Source organism: Aythya marila, assembly GCF_965140915.1.
Source record: "Aythya marila genome assembly, chromosome: 11".
NCBI lineage: Eukaryota > Metazoa > Chordata > Aves > Anseriformes > Anatidae > Aythya > Aythya marila.
Genome location: NC_139052.1, coordinates 8,973,086 through 8,993,194, shown reverse-complemented (window position 1 = coordinate 8,993,194; position 20,109 = coordinate 8,973,086). Strand labels below are relative to the sequence as shown.

Below are 20,109 nucleotides of genomic sequence, written 5' to 3'. Positions count from 1 at the left end.
AGTTGCCCGCTGGTGCTGCTGTTAGAGGCCAGCAGCTCTGGGCAGAGGTTGAATTCGCTGACTGGTGCCATCCCCTCGGTGTCCCCCGGGGCTGGGCGAGCTGTGACCAGAGCCGGGGCCACCTCCAGGCGCGGAGCTGACCCCGCTGCCGTGCCCGCAGCCTTCCCCCTCCCACCCTGCCCTGCTTGAGAGTCCGGCCGCATCGGGTGCGGGATTAACATTCCCTGCACAGAGCCACTCCATCACCATTTCTATTAAACTCATTTGCTATCTAAAGGAATTCATTTTCCACTTTGTTTGCCCATGATAAAAAAAAAAAAAAAAAAAAAAAAAAAAAAAAAAAAAAAAGTCAGTCCTCGGGGCTGAGGCCCTGGTGGCTGGAGCAGGGCAGTGACCGAGCGGGGAGCTGGGCAGCGGCGTCCCCTCCTTGGCAGGAGGACGGGGATGGACAAGGAGGACTGGGGGGGGGGCTCCTCAATCCAGCCTGCCCCCGGTTTATCCCCGAGCCCCCCAGCACGGGCACCTCGTGTTGGAAAACCGGAGCGAGACGCTCTGCAGCCCTCGGTGCCGCCGCCTTCAAGGCCGGCGGCTGCTGGCGATTGATCCAGGGCCTCGCTGTAAATCTGGTGCCGAGGGCAGAGCGGGGTGGCGATGCTCCCCCCGGCTCTCGGGGCGGCCTGCAGCCGGCTCGGCGTGGCGGCAGCGAGCGATTCATCGATTCCTCCTCGCTTCCCTTCCCGGAGGCACCCATCACAGACGGGGCTTCCTGGCAGCCTCCTCTTGCCACCACCTCGAGGAGCCGGGCGCTGCCCCGTGCCCGTCCCGCTGGGGTGCACGTGGCTGCTTTTATCCCCCCCAAATCGATGCCGGCAGGGGTCCCCCAGCCCCCAGCCCCTCCGCACCCCGCCAGGCACGGAGCTGCCGCCCAGAATTTGCCCTCCAGTTTCTATGGCAACAGGGAAAAAAAAAAAAAAAAAAAAGAAACTCCAAACATTTAATTCTGCAGCCCACCTGGGAGCCTTTTAAACTCCCCGTTCGGTGTTTGACATGTAATAATTTTTCTGCTTTTAAGATTATCCTAAAACGCTCATTCTCTTTCTCTCTCAAAATCTCAGCGGTGGAGCCTCCGAAAGAAATCAGCATAAAAAACACCGATACACGTCGCAAATACCAATTTGTCACCGTGGCAGGGGACAGGCAGCCGCAGGCGCCGGGGAAGTGGAAGGGGACGGAGCTGCACGGGACTGGGGCTGCCCGCGGGCGGCGCTGGCTCCGCGCAGACCCCGGCCACGGGATGGGGACGGGATGGGAACGCCAGCACCGGGAGAGCTGGGCTGGTGGGAGAGGGCAGGAGAGGCGATGGGCTGGGTGCTGATGAGGGGATCAGAGGGGACACGGGGATTTGGGGGAGCGGAGCAGGTCCTGCTTGGTGGCAGGGAGGGCTTTGGCTCGATGCTTGGGAGAGGAGACGCAACGGTGTTGTGGGCGTCCATGCTGGAATGAAAATCACTAAAAACCCGCTTCAAGAAGAGAATTAAGCCCAGCAGGGCTGCTCTGGGCTACCCCGTCCCCTCCCGGCGTGGTGCAGGGGAGCAGAGCCCAGCGTTACTCGCCTTGGCACGCGAATAAATCCGGCACGAGCTGCCGGGTGGCGACGTGGTGGGACGCCGGCATCTGGCTGCTGGTGCTCGGGTCCCCGCACACCTTACACCAAGCAGATGGGCTGCTCCCGAGCACTGGGATCCAGCAGGCCTGTGGAGCAATTTAATCTCCAGAAATAATTTAATATGGCTTCCTCCAGAGTACGGTGGTTTGCCTTTTTTTTTTTTAATTTATTTTTTTTCCTGGTCAGCCATAGAATAATTTAATCCTGCCTTCTGTGTGAAGGTCTATTTTGAGCCCGCCACCTGCGGAGCGTTTTAATCCCGCGTCTCACAAAGTAATTCAATCCTCTCCCTTGGTGAGTAATTTAATCCTCTATTTCCAGGGTAATTTAATCCCCTCCCTGGGGAATAATGGAATAATTCGAGCCTCCGTTTCCAGCGTAAGGCGATCCTCCACCTGAGCAGCTCGATGCGTTCAGCCAGCCACCTGCAGAGCTGGGCACACGCCTGGCTGCGGGCTCAGAGCCGGGGGGAATCCAGGCGGGTTGGGATGGGGCAAAACCTTTCGGCACGGCTTGGCCTCGCGGCTTTGGGGCCGAGCTGTGCGCGATCGCCTCGTTTGAATTCCTCTGCAGCTGGGGCAGGGAGGGCTCCTGGGGGCTGTACAGGGATGATATCCCCATAAATATGTATCTATAAATATAGGCATTGTCTTCCCGTTTATCTGGAAGGGCAGGGTTGGCACCTCCAGCAGGGCTCGCTGATGGGGTATCGGAGCGGCACCGCCGGCAGCGGGACCTCACAGCCCTGCTGGGGCATCAGGGACACGTCTGACACCTGCAGCCCAGCCACCACATGGCCGGGTGGCCTCCAGGCACGTCACACACCCTCTCCCGGCACAGAAATGCTCCTTGAAAGCCCCGGAGCCTCCCCGTCGGGCTGCGTGACAGAGGGAGGCGCAGCGGGGAGCCTGGCTCTTTTACACCTCTTCCCCCTCATTTCTGCTGCAGCAAAGGCTCCCGGCTAATAGGAGAGAGTGTTTCCTGAGCTGAGACGTTGAAAAGAAAGAGAGACCCACCAGTAATGATAGTGTCCGTTTCTATGCAGAGGAGGATCTGGGAAATATGCAGAACAGAAATATTGCCTGCCCCTCTGAAGCCTGCAGTGGTTTGTGTTCGGGCGAGGGATGAGCACGGGGACAAGGAAACCACGTCCTGAAAAAACCCTGGGGAAAGGGAAAAGAGGGAGAGAAGAGGCCAGAGGGGAGACCTGGCCAAGAAGGGGGAGCTGTAGGGCCTGGGGGACAGCTGTGCCCCCAGCTTTGGGTTGCAGAAGCAGTTTAGGAAGATGGTCGGGCAGAGAGGCCATGGGGTGGGAGCCTTCCCACCACCCTGGGCACCCCCTGTGCCAGGCAGCCCTGGCCCCCCCGTTAGACCCTCCTGCCCCTGCTCTGCCCTGCATCCCTCCCTGATTGCCCCGGGAACATCTATAAGGTCGGCATCGCTGTTGTTTCAGCCCGCTGTAAGGTTAGTGCTCGGGTTCTTCCGAAGGGGAGGCAGCGGGGTGGAGGAGCAGAGCCAGCTCTCGGCACCGCCGCTCCGCAGCTCCCATCACGGCGTTGGAAATGATTCCTGGATCCTCGAGCCTCCCGCAGCCCCACGGGACTGGCCCCAGCCAGGGCCCCGCAGGGCTGAGAGGTGCCAGAGCGAACCAAGCAAGTGGTAATTGTCTTTCCTGGGGACAGAGGCTTGGTGCAGAAATGCTTGGACAGGCTAAAGAGAAATCACTGCTACTTCCCCCGCATATTTTACGTGCCCTGGTCCCCCCGGGACCGCTAAAATTCTGCTTTTAAAACTCTGCTTTATACAAAAGTCTGTCCTGGATATGTCATCTCACATTCTAACATGATGTATTGGACAAATAATTCTTTATGTGCAAAGCGCTCCCAAGTACCTGCAGGCCAGGGGGGAGCGGAGGGGCTGAATATCTTTAAAAATCCCGTGCTGAATGGCTCCGTTTCAAAGTCTGTTTAGCAAATTCTGCTAAATGTCGTGCCCAAAAGTCACCGTGTTCCCAGGCTGAGCCTGTCAGGTTGGGTGTGCCGTGCGGGTGTCTGCGCCGTGCCTTTTGGCCACGGGAAGAGCGCTCGTGGGCTGCTCACAGCCCTGCTTTCGGGTGGTTTAGGCTGCTGTGGGGTGGGCGAAGTGGGAGAGAAATGCCTCCTTTGACACATGAGCTGCTGCGTTTAACCAGTCTTGGTGCTCGCTCACCTCTCTTCCCCTCTAATGAGTCGGGTTTTATTCTCCCGCATCACGTCTGAATGCACATTGCGGGTAATTGATGGACAGGACCCGGCCTCTGAAAGCTATCAGCACAGCAACTGTGAAATCACACGTCCAAATATGTTTATCTGCCTGGCTTCGGGGGCCCGAGTGCTCGCTGGATGTGGATTTCTGTACTTCAAGGAGGAAAACAAATTTCCTTTAAAATGTCAGCTTAGAAACGAGGGATAAAAGGCAAGATGCGGGGGCTCCTTCAACTTTGTAGCCCCGACAGAGCCGGGCAGCTCGGCGCCCAGGGGAGAAACCAGCCAGCCCCAGCAGGCTCTTTTTGGGGTGGCTGCTGGTGCTACGGGGTGCTGAGCACCGCTGCTGCCCCTGGGTGCCTCCCCTGGTGGCCTGCAGCAGGCGGTGGACGTGCAAACCGACCTCTTCTCAGCTTCTGGTCCCCAGAGGGAGACCCGGGCGGTCTCCGTGTGCCCCAGGAAGGAGCCGTGGCCGCTGCGGAGCCGCGTTGCTGGGGCAGCACCCTGCAGGGACTCAGGACCTCGCTGCTACACCCCGGCTGCTCTCAGCGTGGCTCTGGAGAGCTCCGTGCGTAATTCTCGAGTGCGGGAATCGCTCTCCACACAAGCACCTCTCCAGGGCTCGCCCGGCAGCAGCAGATGTCAGACGTTTCTCCTCAGCCCCTGCCCGCGCGGTGGGCGCAGGAGGATGCTGTGAGCCTCCCCGCGAGCTGATGGGGGAATTTCCCCAGAGCATCCCCACCACGGGGGCATGGCCATCCTCCCACCCCAACCGGACTGAACCCAGGCTGCCCAAGGCCCCCAGGAGAAGCCAGGAGCCCCCTCTCCCCCCTGGCACCACGGCGGGTGGCTGCTGGGGATGGCGCAGTGCCAGCACACCCCCCGCACACCGCTGATTGACGGCAGCGCCGCGGGAGCGCAGGGCTTGTTGTCAGCAGGCTCGGTATTTGGGTTGGCAGAGCCTGGCTCACGCCAACGACAGGGGCTGCCTCGCACTGTCAGCAGCAGCCCCGCCACCGCCGAGCCTTTGCACGCCCCCCTCTCCCCGGCACTGCCATCCTCTGCTCCTGGACCCACCGACGTGCCCGCCCGCAGGCACCGTGCCGCTCTCTGCCCTCCCAAGCACGGGTTTTGCTCCTTTTCTGATGCAGCCCTGCTCCTGCTGCCCCAAAGTCCCTCCGCACCAGCCCCAGGACGCAGTTTTGTGTCCTAAATGTGATGCAGGTTTAGCCAGGAGCCCTCGTGGTTGGGTGCAGCGGCTCCTGGGGGATGGGTGGTGGGCTTTCTGTCCCGCAGAGGCTCACAGGATACATTGGGAGGAGTCCTCTGGGCTCTCCGATGGCTCGGTCTCCAGCAGTCCCCACTGCGTTTCCACCTGGGCCCCCTTGGATCCATCCCCAGCACATAAAGCAGCTGCTGGATGTGAGCAGAGCCTCCGGATCAGCACCCACTGTGCCACCCCATGAGAAACCAGCAGGTCCCCGGCATCCTGGCTGCACAGGCACCGCATCCGTCCCTCCCCATGCCATCCCCTCCTCCTGTTCCGAGGGGGCCGGGAGCGTGCGTGGTGCTCGTGTGGCACTGCTGGGGCACGGCTGCACGCGGGGACACCTGGGAGCAGGGCTGCAGGGAGGGGAGAGCACGGGAGCAGACGAGGAACAGGCTGTGTGTGTGTGTGCACAGGGCCTGCTGGGCTCGTGTTCACCGGGTGGGATTTGCAAAGCGTCCATGCAATGAACCCACCTCCGAGGGGCTCAGGGAATCAAAGCGAGTGTGGCTCTGCACCCCTCGGCACATAGAGAGGAGACAGCAGGGGATGCTTCACGACTCAAGTGGGAGCTTGGGTGCCAGCCCACTGCTCTCCTCCTCTCTCTCAAGTGCTAAAATATCAGGGAGGAGGTTTGCAGCCCACCAGCCAGCTCCTGGCCTCTTCTTAGCCTGCCGGCACAGCGTTAGGTTGGGGCACTTGGTGACCACAGGGCAGGACTGTGGAGGAGACATGAGCCACCCCCGAGACCTCTCGGTAGCCCTGATGTGCCTTTTGGTTCCGTCACCAAAACCGCCCCTTTGATGGAGAAATGTCCCTGTTTCGGGTACCAGGAGATAGACTTCTGGACACATTTCCACAGAGGTGAGGACAATTTTCGTCCCACTCGCACCCTCCCCGGAGCTCAGCTAACCCCTTTTGCAGCCAGAGGAGAAGCTCTGGCGCATGTAGCATCCCCTGGGTGGCCTGTACCTTCCTCTGGCAAACACATTTACCACCGTGCAAAGCACAACCTTCTCTTCTCCACGTGTGACTTCAGGCTGTATTGTAGATTAAAAGATTTGTCTTTCTCCTTTATCCAGCAGGTGGGTCTCTGGTGGCTATTTCAATACCGTTCCTCGCATGGGCTCTGGGACGTCTGTGCCGAGGCTCTCTGTAAACTCAATTACAGCGTGGTAATAGCATGGTATTGACTCAGGAGCCTCAGCAGCGCAGGACTCTTGCCGTTTATTAGTTGTTTAATTATATGGCACATCAGGCCAAAATAATGTCATTAGCTAATTAGCCCATGTTGGGGTTTTTTGTAATTTTTCTTAAATGAATGTTAACATCAGCGGAAGGTGCCAGCCTGGAGCCCAGGAGACCGGAGCCCTTCCATGCACAGAGCAGGTCAGGGCTGATCCTGCCCAGCGGTGTGCACTGCATCTCCAACCCAGCACAGGGGGTGACGGCAGCACCGCCACAGGACCAAGACCTTCGTTAAGTTCCCCAGGGTCCCTGCAGGAAGGAAAGCTGCAGGAGGAACCCAGCGCTGCTCCTCGCCTCCCCTGTGCAAGGGCTGCAGCACCGGGGTGTTGCACGGCCACCCAACTGAGGGCACAGATTCCCTTTGGGCTTGGCTTTCCTCGCCAGAAAATGAGTTGCAGGACTTGGTCTGTGTGAGTGGCGCGTGTCGGGCGGCTGTTTCAGCGCGATGGTGGTGAGGATGTTCAGAGTCCTTCCACTGCCTGCTGCAGGCCCGCAGTTTCCAAGGGCTCGCGTCGCCCCTGCAGGCTCCTTCCTGTTATTTAACCCGAACAGACCCGCTGTGGGCTTTTCTGCAAAGCGTTTGCTGCTCCTGAAGATTTCCTGATGTCTTTTGACCTGGCTGGGTCAGTTCCAACCTCAGAAAAATTGCGGGCCCCTGTAGGCACCGTCCTGTCCTTGAAGGCAAGTGCTGCGAACTCGGGAAACTCCGTGGGGAAGCCACGTACTTTTGAGAGGTTCAAGAGTCCGTAGCAAATATCTCCAAAATTAGCCGTGCGGTCCTCCCCCAGGTCCTCAAAGGCATGAGTTCAGATGAATAAAACAAATTTGGAGTTAATAGACCACACTGAATTTAAAATATGACATTCCAAAAAGGGGGAGAAAACAGAAGACCTCCGAAAGTGAGAAGCTTTCTGGTTTTTCAAACCACATCTCCCCAGCACCTTACCCTAGAATAATTATTTTCCAGAACACATAATTTGTTGACAGACAGATTACTATTTTTTTTTTTAACAAGCACTAAGAAGAAACAAAATGAGGCTTGTAAGGAGGATGAGTTACATCCTTAAGCTGGACACTGCTTGTGTGGCTCCCCGGCACTGCTGTGAGATAATCACCCATTCTCCCATGCTCCGCCGCTCACCTTAATAACTCTCCCGGGATTTGATGTGATGGTTTGCATAACCTTTCCGAAGCATCCTGAATTGTGATGCGGCCGGCACTTACAGATGACATTGAGTCAACTCCAAGGCGCTTCGCAGCTCGGTGGTGCTGCCTGGGGGTCCGGTGCCGCTCAGCACCTGAGCCGTGTGGCCTCGCTCGAGGACTGGTCGTAGCTCTGTGGGGAGCTTGGAGGTGCTGAGGTTTTGGGGTGCCCTGGGGGGCCCCTGGCAGAGGGGAGCCCAGCGTGGTGCAGGGACGGCTCTGTGCGCCCCTGGGGTGCATGGAGAAGGGTGCTCTGCCGGCACAGAGGCATCGCCAGCGCTTTGAGGACTCCAGATTCAATCCTTCTCTGGCACAGACCTCACTGGCTCTTTGCCAATTAGCTAATGCTGCACGCAGTTAGGTAAGCAGTTTCTGTTTTTATCCGGCCCCAAAATCCAGCCCGAGAGAAGAGCTTTTGGCCTGTGTGTGGCTGGGACGAATACCTCCGGCTTTCAGACCCCGAGCGGTGGCACATGCTCGCCCTTTGTGCAGATGTGCCTAGCGCCAGGGCTGGTCCCGAGGCACCTATGGGTGCGTGCTCGGGTTCGTCTCACCCAGCTGCACGCATCCCCTCTGTGGGCACCTGCCTCGGAGCCCACTGGCTGGATGACATTTGCAGTCGGCGGGGAGAGAAGAGGCATGGCCAGGCGCAATCCACCTGACCTTTCCCAGGCAGCAAGGAGATTAATCCTGCCCCAGAGAGGCCCCTTCTCTCCGTGAGCGACGTGGCATTCGGCCGACCAGGCATGGGCACGGGCTGCGTGCGGCCAGATGGGTCCCCGGGTCCCTCTCCGACCGCAGTGGCTGTGGGTGAGCGCGGCAGGCAGGGTGGAGGTGGCCACCCCGGCACTCTCCCAGCTGGGGCTCTGGCACAAACCACTCCCCAGCCCAAACAGGCTGGGAGGGCAGAGCTAAAATACCCCTTTTTCTGCTACCCGGGGCCGATTCTGCCGCCTTCCACACCCTGCGGCAATCTCTGCTGTTGATTCTGTATGTAAATGTGCGGCTATAATCGTCTCCCTCATGCATGTCTGTGTATATATATACGCACACACGCGTCGACGTGTGTGTACCTAACATATGTGCTCTCAGCCCCCACAACATATGCGGCACGAAGCCGCCGGAGCGTGCGCACTCGGTGCACCCCGGCGCACAGAGCAGGGGGGGGGACGCTCCTGCCTGCGCCAGCGCCACCGCACCCCGCCGTGGCATCGCCCCCCTGCCCTCCCGGTAGGGTTTTGGCCCTGTATGGCGTTGGCACATGCCTGGCTGCCACCGCTGGCCCCGCAAACCCCGTCAGTGAGGCGGGTTTTCTTCCAGCAGGCATTATTTCTGGCTGGACTTTTGGGGATGGGATTGAGCTGGTGCCCATGGGATGCACAGATGCCCACCCCAACCTACCTGGGGCTCGTGCTGCTCTGGGTTCTGGGCCAAAATCAGTTGGAGAAGGGGCTTTCAGGCAGCAGTGTTGTCCCTTTCACTCTGTAGCGAGTCCCACGTGGCTGCAGGGTGTCCCCAGGCCAGTGCTCAGCACCAGTGTTCGGGACGTTTAAGGAAAAGCCTCCAGGACACCCCAAAATGGGGTTCCAGGGCTCCAGAACACCCCAAAACAGGGTCCCAGGGCGCATCCTGCGGAAGAAGAAGCAAAGCAGGAAGATCCAAGGAACGTGCAGGTGCCCAGCTGAGAAAGCCTTTCCTTAAGAGAGCTGTTGGTGTTGATGGCATCGGTAGTGTCACTGATGGAGAAATTCAATCACTTCCAATGAGGGAAAAATAATTGTCTTTCGAGGTACAGTAGGTTGTTGTCATTTTCCTATGACACACTCCATCAACTTTCAATTTCTAGCACAAAAGCCCTTCGTTCTCACTCGGGCCTCTCTAATCCTTCGCGGTGAGCATTTGAGGCACAAGTGGCGCAGGCTGGCCGAGTCCTGCGGGGGCAGAAGCACCCAAACGGTGCCAAGGTGAGCATCACCCAGACCCCGAGCCCCGAGGGGCTGTGAGCAGGCAGGGAAGGAGGGCAGGGAGGACAGACAGACAGGGAAGACAGACGGGCAGCAGACGGGGAGAGGCGCACAGCAGTGACTCCGAGCAGAAGCGTGCGTGCCGGGAGGGAGAGCTCGGCACCAAACGCTTCCCTGCCCCTGGGCGCAATAGGAGGTGATCAGCAGCCTTGTCCTGACGTCCCAGCCACAGGGCCTTCTCCTCAGGCGTTTAAGGGAGAAATATATATTGGAAAATACTGCTCTAACAGAGGGGAGTAATGATGTGTTTCAAGGCAGAGATGGTATCATTCATAAAGCCCGTGCTGCTTAATTACTTCGGCACCATTTAAGAGAGGAATGATTTCCCAGCCGGTTTCTGGTTTGTTTTCCCTCTGTCCTGCTGCATCTCACCAGGGCTCCCGCTGCTTGCCAGACCCCGTGGCACCCCTGCCTGCAGCCACAGCTCGGGGCCAGCTGCCAGCCCGGGGACCCGCTGGCCAGCGCTGCCACCACGTGCGGGTCCCCCGGGGGTGCCCCAGCAGCTGGGGGTGCGGCGTTCCCATGGCGTGGGGAAGATGTGACGCTGTGTGGTGTGAAGGACACCGTGTCCACCGGGCACACACCTGCCCTGCCATGCCCAGGGCTCCGTGGGGTCACCAGCACCTTTTTGAGCTGGTACATCACTGCCTTTGTGCCCCACAGCAGCCGCACACCCCTGCCTGCTGCCCCCATGTCCCCTCCTGGCTCCCCAGGACTGGGGGTGCTCCGGAGGTCCCTTCCGACCTCAGCCATTCCGTGGTTCTTGTTTTGGCCAAAACAGCTCCCTGCAGGCCTCACAAAGTCCCCCTGAGGAGGAGAAGAGCATTTCACATGGCTTTAACCAGCTGCACCTTGCGGTGCTTTCCTTTCGCCTGTCACATCTAGCCTGATGTTATTTGGGTAGGCACAGAGGGGTGGGAGTTTGGAGAGACAAAATGGTGCTTTATTCTTTTCTTTTTTTTTTTTTTTTTTAATTTTTTGCATTCATGAGGGATTTCAAGCGACACGCGCACAATAATGTATCACCCAGCCCGAGTGAAGCTTGAATGGTTTAAAAATACGCTCCTGAACTTTCCACCCCTGCTCGCGCGCAGGCATCCTCCCTTTGGGGTCTGCACTTTGGCAAGAACAAGCAAGGAGTTAAGCAGCTCGGCAAGGCGAGCTATTTATGGATGTTGCAAGCTCCCAGCTCCTCTCCGATACCCCATTCAATCCTTTAATTAGCTGCAGTTGTTTCGTGCTGCGTCTCACCGCGCGCTCTCGGGGGGAAACCGCTGGGGCTCTGCCAGCTGGGGGGGAGCGGGGCGGGGAGGGGGGCACTGTGCTGATACAGCTCAGCACAATTTGGGAGGCCGTCGGGTGGCTCGTCGGAGGCTGGGGGCATGGCCACGAGGCCTTCTGGGCCAGTGCTCCCAGAGCTACGTGCCCACGGGGGGAGGCAGTGGCAGGTTCAGTGCTCTGTGTCACCAACCCCTCGTGGTGACATCCAGCCCTGAAAACGCCCACCACGCCACGGGAGAGAGAGGGTGGAAGCAGGAGGAGAAACGTCTCCCTGCCAGCTCTCATGGGGTTGCCCCCAGCCAGCGCTGCTTGGCTACGGCCCTGCCAGGTTGGGAGAAGAGAGCGGCTGATGCCAGGGCTCTGCACCGATTCCTGCTCCCCTGGCAAGCCTGCCCAGCTCCAGGGTAACGCAGGAGCAACCCCATTGGCATCCCTAAACCCCAGTGAGGATGGGGCTCCAGGATCGTAAGAATATTGGTTAAGCCTCTAATAGTCTTAGGGTAAGTCTGATAAACAAGAAGAGAAGTGAGAATAATCTCCAGCTCCCGGAGCTGCATGCCTGTTAACGAAAGCAGCTCTCTGAGCGTCCCCGTACATCTCATCCTCACCCCACCTCCCTGGGCGCTTTACACCCCTGGGGCCAACTCTCCCCAAGCCTGGCGTCTGTACCCCGTGCTCTGGGAGCGGTAAGAGCTGGGGACTGGATACACTGGTCTCAAAAAACTTGCTCGTTGGAACTTGGAGTTTCCCTCGCTCAGGCTTTGCGCATTTGCACCTCGCACCCCTGCCTTGCCTGGCCTGGCCCTCTCTTGGCACCAGGGCTCCTGCGGCCATCCGCCGTGCTCCCGGAGCCCATCGGGAGGGCAGGGAGGCTGCGGCCAAGCCCTGGCACGGTCCCTGCGGGCAGCACGCGTCCCCCTCCATCTGCCGCGGCAGCCGGAGGCACGGGCAGCCCTGCTGCGTGCACCTGGGCTCGGGGAGCGAGCCCGCCTGCCTCCGCCTGGGCCCCTTCCCTTCCCCGTGGGGGGAGCGGGGCCGTGCTGCCAAGACCCCTCCGCAGCATCCCCAAAATCCGCGTGCTCTCGGCGGGGATCTCGAACAGGCTGAGCCCTGCCAGCAAAGGCAGAGCTGTCCCTGAGGCTGCCCTGGCACCAGCGGGTCCACGCTGGGCACCGGCCCCGTAACACAGGGTTGGGGACAGGGACACCCTGCACCTGCTTCCATAGCAAGGATTGGGTTCGTTACTGGTGTTAATTGCTTGATGCTTGCACTGTGTTTCCTACCCCGCAAAGGCTGAGTCAAAACCCAGCGCCCCGAGGCACCGCCTCTATTAAACCGATGTTCATTAGAGCCGACTTCGCGCTACCTCATTAGGCTTCTGTAATTGAAGGAGTTAATTGATCATCAATACTTCCAGTTCCCTCCTCCCATGCCTGCGAGGCCCTGCTGGGTCTTCTCTGGTGTCCCCCGTTCCTCACAGGGCTCTGCCTCACCTCGCTGCCACCAGCACGGGGCAGCTCAGGGAATGTCACGGTGCCACGTTGCGGTGCCAGCAGCACCCTGACCGTCCTCCTCGGGGCCCTTACTTGCAGCACCTTCACCCTGATCCTGTGCTGGCTGTGTTTAAAACCCTTCCCGCAGCTCCCCTCTCTGCCTTTTAATGCATATGCATTACAGCTGGGGAGGGCGCGCATGGGGGCTCAGCCCCCGAGCGGGTGCGAACGCGGAGCCTCCGAGCCAGCTGCTCCCAAGCCCAGCTCGCCGTGCCCGGTGGCACAGGGCCGAGGGCAGCGGCTGGGGGGGGCACAGTCTTTGGGGGCACAGTCTTTGGGGGGGCCCCGGCTGCGTGGGGGTGGCCGTGGTGGCAGTGGCGTGGGCCGCTCGCTCGCTGCTTTTCCTGTGCGCGGGCACCGTGCCCGGCTCCCTCGCGCCGCCACGTGCTGCCTGACTCAGCCACACGCCTGCTGCTTTTAGCCACGGCCTCCTAGCACCCTGCCTCGCTCAGTAAGGGGGCAGGGAGGTGTTCGGCTTCCCCCGTGCTGGCCCTATATCCCGCTCCCTGTGCTGGTGGTGCCCCTCAGTCCCTCGGCCTCGTGCCCGAGCTGGCTCTGCCGGCAGTGTGGCAGCCGGTGACGGCGAGAGGGAAGTGTCGCTCACCACCTTCATTAGTTTTAACTAACAAGCTGTTTATCAGAGTGACATGACACCTGCTTTCCTCTTTATAAATTCAATAATTTATGAAAGGTATTAATGGCAAGGTGGCCTCCCGGATGAGGGCTGTGATGCGTGCGCCCTGGGTGCTAGCCAAGCGGGACAGCGAGCCGCGCTCGAGTAAGGCACGCAGATATTTACCCGCTCCCTCTATAAATTATTAAGGGGCTTTTTGCACGTAATTACGCGAGCTTTAATGTTTCTCACTCCCTGCTTTTAATCCCTTTTGGAAGGCGGCCAGTCCACTTCTGAGGGAGCCGAGCACACAGCGAGCTGCTCTGAGGGTCGCCGCCGACCAGCGGCACCAGCACAGTCCCAGCCCGCGCGGCACCGCTGCAGCCAGGGCTCCCCGCACGGCGAGCAGGGGAGGGAGAAGCGAAAGGCGCCAGCCCCGGGGCCGGGGCCAGGGCTTGGCCCCGTGGTGGCTGTGGGAAAGTGCGAAGCAGGCTTCAGTGTTTTAATTGCTCTCCAACTGTGCATGTAAATCAATGATACACAGGTGTAATTGGGCGTGCAAATGTCACCAGGCAGCTGTTTACATGTGCGGCGTGCATTAGGGGAGCGTGGATGTGTGCAAAGGAACGCCGAATGTCCCTAATGCCAACGCTGCCAGGGGGCTGCGGGTGCTGGGTGCCTCCGCTTCTGGGGCTCTGGCTGCCCCTCGCCCTGCCCCTGCCCTCCCTCACCTGCCCCAGCCTCCAGCAGCTCCCTCCCCAGCTGCCCAGCATCGCCCACACGGCCCCGTCCTGGCTGCACCATGCCCGTCTGTGCCTGGCACACTGGGCAGGGCCAAGCCCCTAGCAGGCACGGAGGTGAGGAGCCTCCTTCACCCCCTCCAAGCACCCTGACCCCGCTCTGCCAGCAGCCAGGCGTTTGTGAGTCAGCCCAGCGGGACCTCCCTCACCCCCCCACAGTTCTCCTCATCCGGCACGGACTTTTTTGGCACGACTCTGATGTCCTCTGTGGTCTGCCAGCCCTCTCTCCTTTGTGCAGGGATCTTTAATCATTGCTTTGTCCCATTGTGCAGCTCCTATTCTTACGCCAGGCTGTTAAAAAGCTGTCACTGTCATAACTTCCTTGTCCCAGAAATTATCTTTCATCTCCTGGATGTGGGCTACAATAGACGCTGAGATGCTTGATATTATTAATACCTCCTGGATGTGTGTCAATGAGCTGAGGGATGTAACGCAGCCTTTTCCATGGCACGTTGGGGCTGCTGGGCAGGGCAGCGGGCTGTCGGGCACTCGAGCCAGGCTCGCCTCAGGGCACGTGGCCTCTCTCTCGGGCCTCCCAGCGAGGCTGCTCGTGGGGACAGCGGTGACGTTGGGTGCCTCCCGGTGCTGCCATCCTGAGTAGGCAGCTGCCGGCCGGAGGATTTTTGGTACAGCCGCCTCCTTGTGCTCCAAATCAATCAGCTGGCCAGGGCAAGGGGCGGTACAAGGCAGTACGGAGAGAAACCATGATGATAATACTTGATAACGATCCTCAGTTTTGCTCGGGAGCAGGCGCACGCCGCAGAATTTGGACTCCCTCCAGCTGATAATGAGAAGCCACTGGACTGACTCAGCCCGCTGCGAGGTGGCAGCAGCACACATCCAGATGGCCGCGGGGACGGGGGAGCAGGCACATCCTGCCGTGCCCCTTCAGCCCACCGCCCCCCACGCACCCCAAAATGTCACCGCCTGCGGGGAAGCAGGCTCCCGAGACCTGCCAGCAGGTTTTTCCCCTGCCCGTACCCACAGGGCTGGGTGCTCGCAGCCCCCCTTGGGCACGAGACACCCGGCTTGCCTTCCCCTCCGTGTCCCGAGCAGCCAGGAGGCTACAGCAGCCTTCTCCAGGGCTACTTCATGCCGGGTGGGGTTGAGGAGCCGTTTGCCATCCGGGCTTGTGAGAAATGCAGGTCTCTGTCCCTGCGGGTGGAGGGAGGAGGCTGGAGGGGCAGGCAGCAGATCTGGCGTTCCCAGAGCCGCTGCTGGCAGCACTTCAAGGTGTGGTACATCCTATCTCAGCCTGGCATTTGTGCGTATTTTCTCAGCTCAGCTTGTTACGACAAAAGTGTGAACATTTGAAAAGAAAGGGAACTATAAGAATAATGGCAGTAATTAAAACCCATCTCCCCCCGCCAGCTCAGCCCTTTCCCAACCTTCCCTGGGATTCCTGGGCACGGGTGCCCAAACCAGGTGGGATGCTGCTGGGGGACATCAGAGCTCGCCCCAGGTGGCCCCCTGGCAGGGCAGCCCCGCGTCCTGCTGCCCGGGCAGGGGCTCGCAGCCCCTTGCAGGGGGGAGGCTGGCGCAGCTCCCAGCCCCCTGCCAGCAGCAGGAACCATCTGCGGCCCGTCCTCACCCGGGTGATCGCAGTGGCAAGGAGCTGGAGCATCTGTGCGAGGGGCGAGCCCCCCGCAGATGGACACCCAAATGTTTTTTGGAGTTGCGAGGGGAAAAGCGGCTCAGGGCTCCTGCGCCGAGTCCCCCGTGGTCCCTCGCCACCACGCCGGGGTGGGGACGGCTGCCGAAAGATGGTCTTGGGAGGCCCCCTGCTTCCCGGCAGCGAATAGCAGGGCTCTCGCCCAGCCCTGCCTGCACACCGCGCTCGCCGGGCCTTTTTGGAAACCCAGGCTGGGTTTCCTGGATGGCAGGAGCAGGGCACGCACACCGGCAGCGAGTGGGCAGCAGCGTGCGAGGTGCTGCGGGAGGAGTGATTCAGCCCTCAGCTGGCGAGCTCCCGGTGCCCAGCCTTTGTTTATCCCCAAGCTGGCGGGTGCTGAGCAGGAGGATGGCTGCGACCTCCCCTGCGGGCTCCGGGGAGGCTCACGCTGCCCGGGGTTTGCTCCCAGCCCGGAGTTTGCTCAGGGCCCCGTGCCCCATGGTGGGCACAGCTCAGGCGGGAGAGGCCAAGGAGAGATGGAGGCTGCCCGGGGTGTTGTCTGCACGGGAGTCTCCACCCCTGGGCTTGTTAGACGGCTCGTGGAGGAAGGCCAAGCCGTCCTCTTCCTCAAAAGCTCCCACTGGCTGGGAGAGGCGGCCAAGGGAAGGCTCACGGGGCTGGTGTGGGGACGTGGAGCCTCAGCCCGTGCCAACGCACCAGCCTCGCTGCTGGCTCCCCGTGCAGCTCCCCGACCCGCCTTGCCAGCAGCTCTGTAGGGCCGGCAGGAGCAGGATGGAGCGGGAAGCACCCCAGAGCCCCACTGAAAGGGAGCAGGAGGGGAAAGTGCACAGGAGAAGCAAAGTTTGTGCCCATTTCTGCCGGAGAAACCAGCCTCCGATGGGAGAGCCGGCAGTGGGCAAACCTCCTGAGGGTGCTGGGGAAATCAGCCTCCCTTTTGGAGGGGGGCTGAGCTCAGAAAGCCCCGGGTGCGATGGGGCCGGTTCGGGATGCTCTGAACTGGGACCCTTGGGGTCAGCAGCGCTCAGACCCGCCCCGGGCCCCCCCCGTGCCCCGCAGCCCTTACCCCACAGAGCGTGGGGAGCGCCGTGAAGGCTGGGGGGCAGAAAGCCGCGATGGGCACCACCGGCACGGCCCTCCCCGTGTCCGGGGCGCATCCCCGCGCCTCTCCCCCTCCTCCCCGAAGCGCAGCCCGGCCTCGCAGCCCGCAGCGAGGCTGCGGGAGGAGGGGACTGGAGGCAGCTCCCGGCCCCGCACCGCCCCGCTCCGCTCCCCCCGGCGGCTCCTCCCGGAGGGGAGGCGGGGGCCGGCAGCCGGGGCTGCCTCGCAGCCGGGCTCCCCGCAGCAGCCTCGGCCGGCGGCAGCGCACCCGGGCCATGCCGCCCCGCAGCACCGCCGCCTCCCCCGGCCGCCGGCCGCCGGGCGCGGAGGGGAGGCCGCCGGCCCCCGGGGGTCCCTAGGGTGGCCCCGGAGCGGCCAGCGGGAGCCGGGGGGGGCCGGGAGCCGGGCGGACCCCGGGAGCGCCTCCGCCGCCCGTGCGCCTCCTGCCCGTGCCGGCGCTGCGGAGAGGGGGAGCTGCGTTACTGCAGGTGGAGGCTGTGGCGGAGGAGGAGGAGGAGGAGGAGGAGGAGGAGGTGGGGGGGGGCCGGGGGAGATGCCATTTCGGACCGAAGGAGACCGGCGGCGAGGATGAGATGCAGGTAAGAGGGATGGGGAGGCCGCCCGGGGGGCCGGCGGCGCGGCTCGGCTCGGCACGGCCCCTGCTTCCCCCCGGCCCCGCGCCCTGCCCCGGCCACCCGGGGCTGCCTCGCCCTGCGCCGCATCCTCCTGCTGAGGCAGCCTCCTCCTCCTGCTCCTCTTCCTCCTCCTCCTCCTCCTCTTCTCCCTCCTCCTCCCCGCTAGCCGAGCGGATCCCGTATTCAGCTGGGGCACGGCGCTGCCTGCCAGGGCTCCCCGGAGCCCCCCCAGCAGGGCCGGCGAGGTTGATGCCGGAGGAGGCTGCCCCTCTGCCGGGCACCCCGCGCACCCGGGCACCGAGGGCTTCACCCGGGCAGGGCGAGCTCCCAGCCCCCAGCCGGGAGCCATGGGGGGCAGTTCGGCCAAGGGGGGCTGCCCCCCGCCGGCACCAGCCCCCCAGCCTGCAGGTAGGTGAGCCGGGCGGCTGGGTGGACGATGGACCCCTAGGATTTTGGGGGAGCCGCTGAGGGACCCCCCCCTCCCCGTCTGGGCTCAGCCTCCGGCACGGGAAAATGAGAGGGGAGGCAGCAAGGGGCTGCCAGCAGGGGTTGTGCCCGGCAGAAGAAGAAGGGGTGGATGTTGAAGGGGCTTCTCGGGGCAGGAGGGGTTGGGAGGATGGCAGGGAGCCTGCTGGCCGGCCGGGGAGCCCTCCCGGGCAGCGCTTGTTGCTCCTGCTGCTGCCTTGAGGGTGTGGGGATTTTCACCTTGCGCCTTGGCAGTGGGCATAGCCCGGAGCGAAGGGCAGGGGCGCGCGGTGCTCCAGGTGCCGGGGTTGCCCCTGCCGGGGCTGTGGAAGTGATTTCCAGCGGGAGGGAGGCTCGGTGAGGGCGGGCGTGAGCCTGGGCACCCGCGGTCATCGCTCACCCCTCGCCCTGGTTCGTGCCGGATCGCGGAGCCGGGGCTCGGCCAGCCCTGCCCGGCGGTGCCCGGCCACACCAGACCCCGTCCCCGCTGCTCCCCGGGGCCACAGGACTGGGGGCAAAGCGTCCTGGGCAGCCCCTCTCAGCAGATCTGCTCCTTTCCCTTCCTCCCTCCATCTCCCCCTGCTCTGCAGCACCTCGGCGTGGGCTCTGATGTCCCTTCCTCGCGTCCCAGCCTTAACCCTCAGCTCCCCGTGCCGCCGCCTTGAGCAGCGCCGAGCTGACCTTCACACCCGCCTGCGTGCCCCCAGGGCTGCCCACCCCAAAGGCAGCCCCCAGCCCCGTGTCACTGCTCAGCCCCACACCGCAGCATCCTCTGTCCCCGGCTTCAAACCTCTCCTGCCCCTCTCCCAGGTGCAAATGGCCAGCACTGCCCCGAGCCTGCCCCAAATGCCCCGAGCCTGCCCCAAATGCCCCAAGCCTGCCCCATGCAGGGAGCCCTGCTCAGCCCCTGCCCGTCCCAGCAGCAGGAGCTGCCTGGGCTGGCTCTGCCTCCTCGCCTCCCGCTCCTGGCTCCTGGCTCAGCCAGCAGTGTGGTGCCACGGCAAGCAGTGGGCTCGGTGCTCTGAGCTTAGCGAGAGCGGAGAGCGAGGCTGAGAGAGAAATGCATCCCAGGGCTGAGCATCCGTGCCTTTCCACAGGCATGCTGGGGCCATTTTCCCCGTAACCAGGCCTCCTCCTCTCCTCTCCTCTCCTCTCCTCTCCTCTCCTCTCCTCTCCTCTCCTCTCCTCTCCTCTCCTCTCCTCTCCTCTCCTCTCCTCTCCTCTCCTCTCCTCTCCTCTCCTCTCCTCTCCTCTCCTCTCCTCTCCTCTCCTCTCCTCTCCTCTCCTCTCCTCTCCTCTCCTCTCCTCTCCGGGGACTCAGACCCGCCAAACCTTTTTTTTTTGGGATTAATCTGTCAGCGGATGGCTGCACTTCAGTAACACCGTACCGTGCGGCAGTTATTCTACACCCCTAACGCAATTACTCCGCGATACCTCTAATTACCACTGTTTCATATCACTGGCAGGTTAACAGCATGACTGAACGACTTATTATTCTTTTAGTTTCCTGCTTAATACAGTCCCGTAATGACGCCGGAGTTTACCCTGCTCGATGCGCGTAACAAGTGTAAAATCCTGTAACTTGAGCTGCAATTTCAGGGCTTGATAAATCACTTTATAATAACGCCACGATTACGGTGTAATTATTGTGTAATTACAGCCGCTGCCTTGTGAAGCACACCGGCGCCCGTCGTGGCTCGGGGAGGGTTAGGGGACCCCGCCGGGTGCCGTGGCAGTGCCCGGGGTGGCCGGGGGGTGACGGCCCCGGGGGGCAGCGCCGTCGGGCTGGGGAGGGTGGGTTTGCCAGGGGCACGTCTCTGCGAAGGTGCTGGTGGGAAATGTGACTGTGCCACCCCTTCTGGGACCCCACCAGGGTGGAAATTCCTGGAGAGAGGCTTTTTGTGTCACCTGTGGGAGCCGCTGTCCCTGGGGCACCGGAGCCCGGCTGCTCCTCGTCCCCATTTGGCTTGTGGCCCGTGGGGAGTTTGCTCGGGCACTGCTGGCACTGGGGAAGGTCAGCGGAGCTGGGGCTTGGCCACGTTGGATCCTTCCAAGCTGGTGTGGGCTCGGTGTCCCCACCTGTCCCTTTGGGCACGGTGGCTGTGCCATGGACCAGAGGTAGATGGCCTTGGCTTGGAGCACCACATGCGGCCACGGGAGGCCAAAGGCAAAGCTGAGAGCCAGGGTCTGGCCTTGCCCCACGTTAGGCTGAGTGGTTGGCAGGGTGTGTGGGGACAGAGGCCGTGCGGGGCAGAGCCTCCAGAGCTTGGAGAGCCTCGCTCCTTGGAGAGCCTCACCCCTTGGAGGGCCTCGCTCCTCGGTGTCCCTGGGCTGGGGCACCATGTAGTGCCCCCAAGCTCCTCCAAATTCGCCCGATCCC

At 61.8% G+C, this 20,109-nt stretch overlaps 1 protein-coding gene across 3 annotated transcripts in view; it reads left to right on the top strand.

The window, feature by feature from the left end:
• LINGO1 (leucine rich repeat and Ig domain containing 1) overlaps positions 1-20,109 on the top strand; it is a 47,121-nt gene that overhangs the window by 15,774 nt on the left and 11,238 nt on the right. The window contains exons 1-2 of one of the 3 annotated variants that reach the window (XM_082769630.1): positions 17,211-17,228; positions 17,431-17,672. The exons of 1 other annotated variant lie outside the window; for it this stretch is intronic. In XM_082769630.1, coding sequence (XP_082625756.1) covers positions 17,514-17,672 — 159 coding nt within the window. In that variant the 5' untranslated portion in view covers positions 17,211-17,228; positions 17,431-17,513. Of the gene's footprint in view, positions 1-17,194; positions 17,229-17,430; positions 17,673-20,109 lie in introns of those variants that run through there. One more of the 3 variants, XM_082769631.1, reaches the window with a different exon arrangement.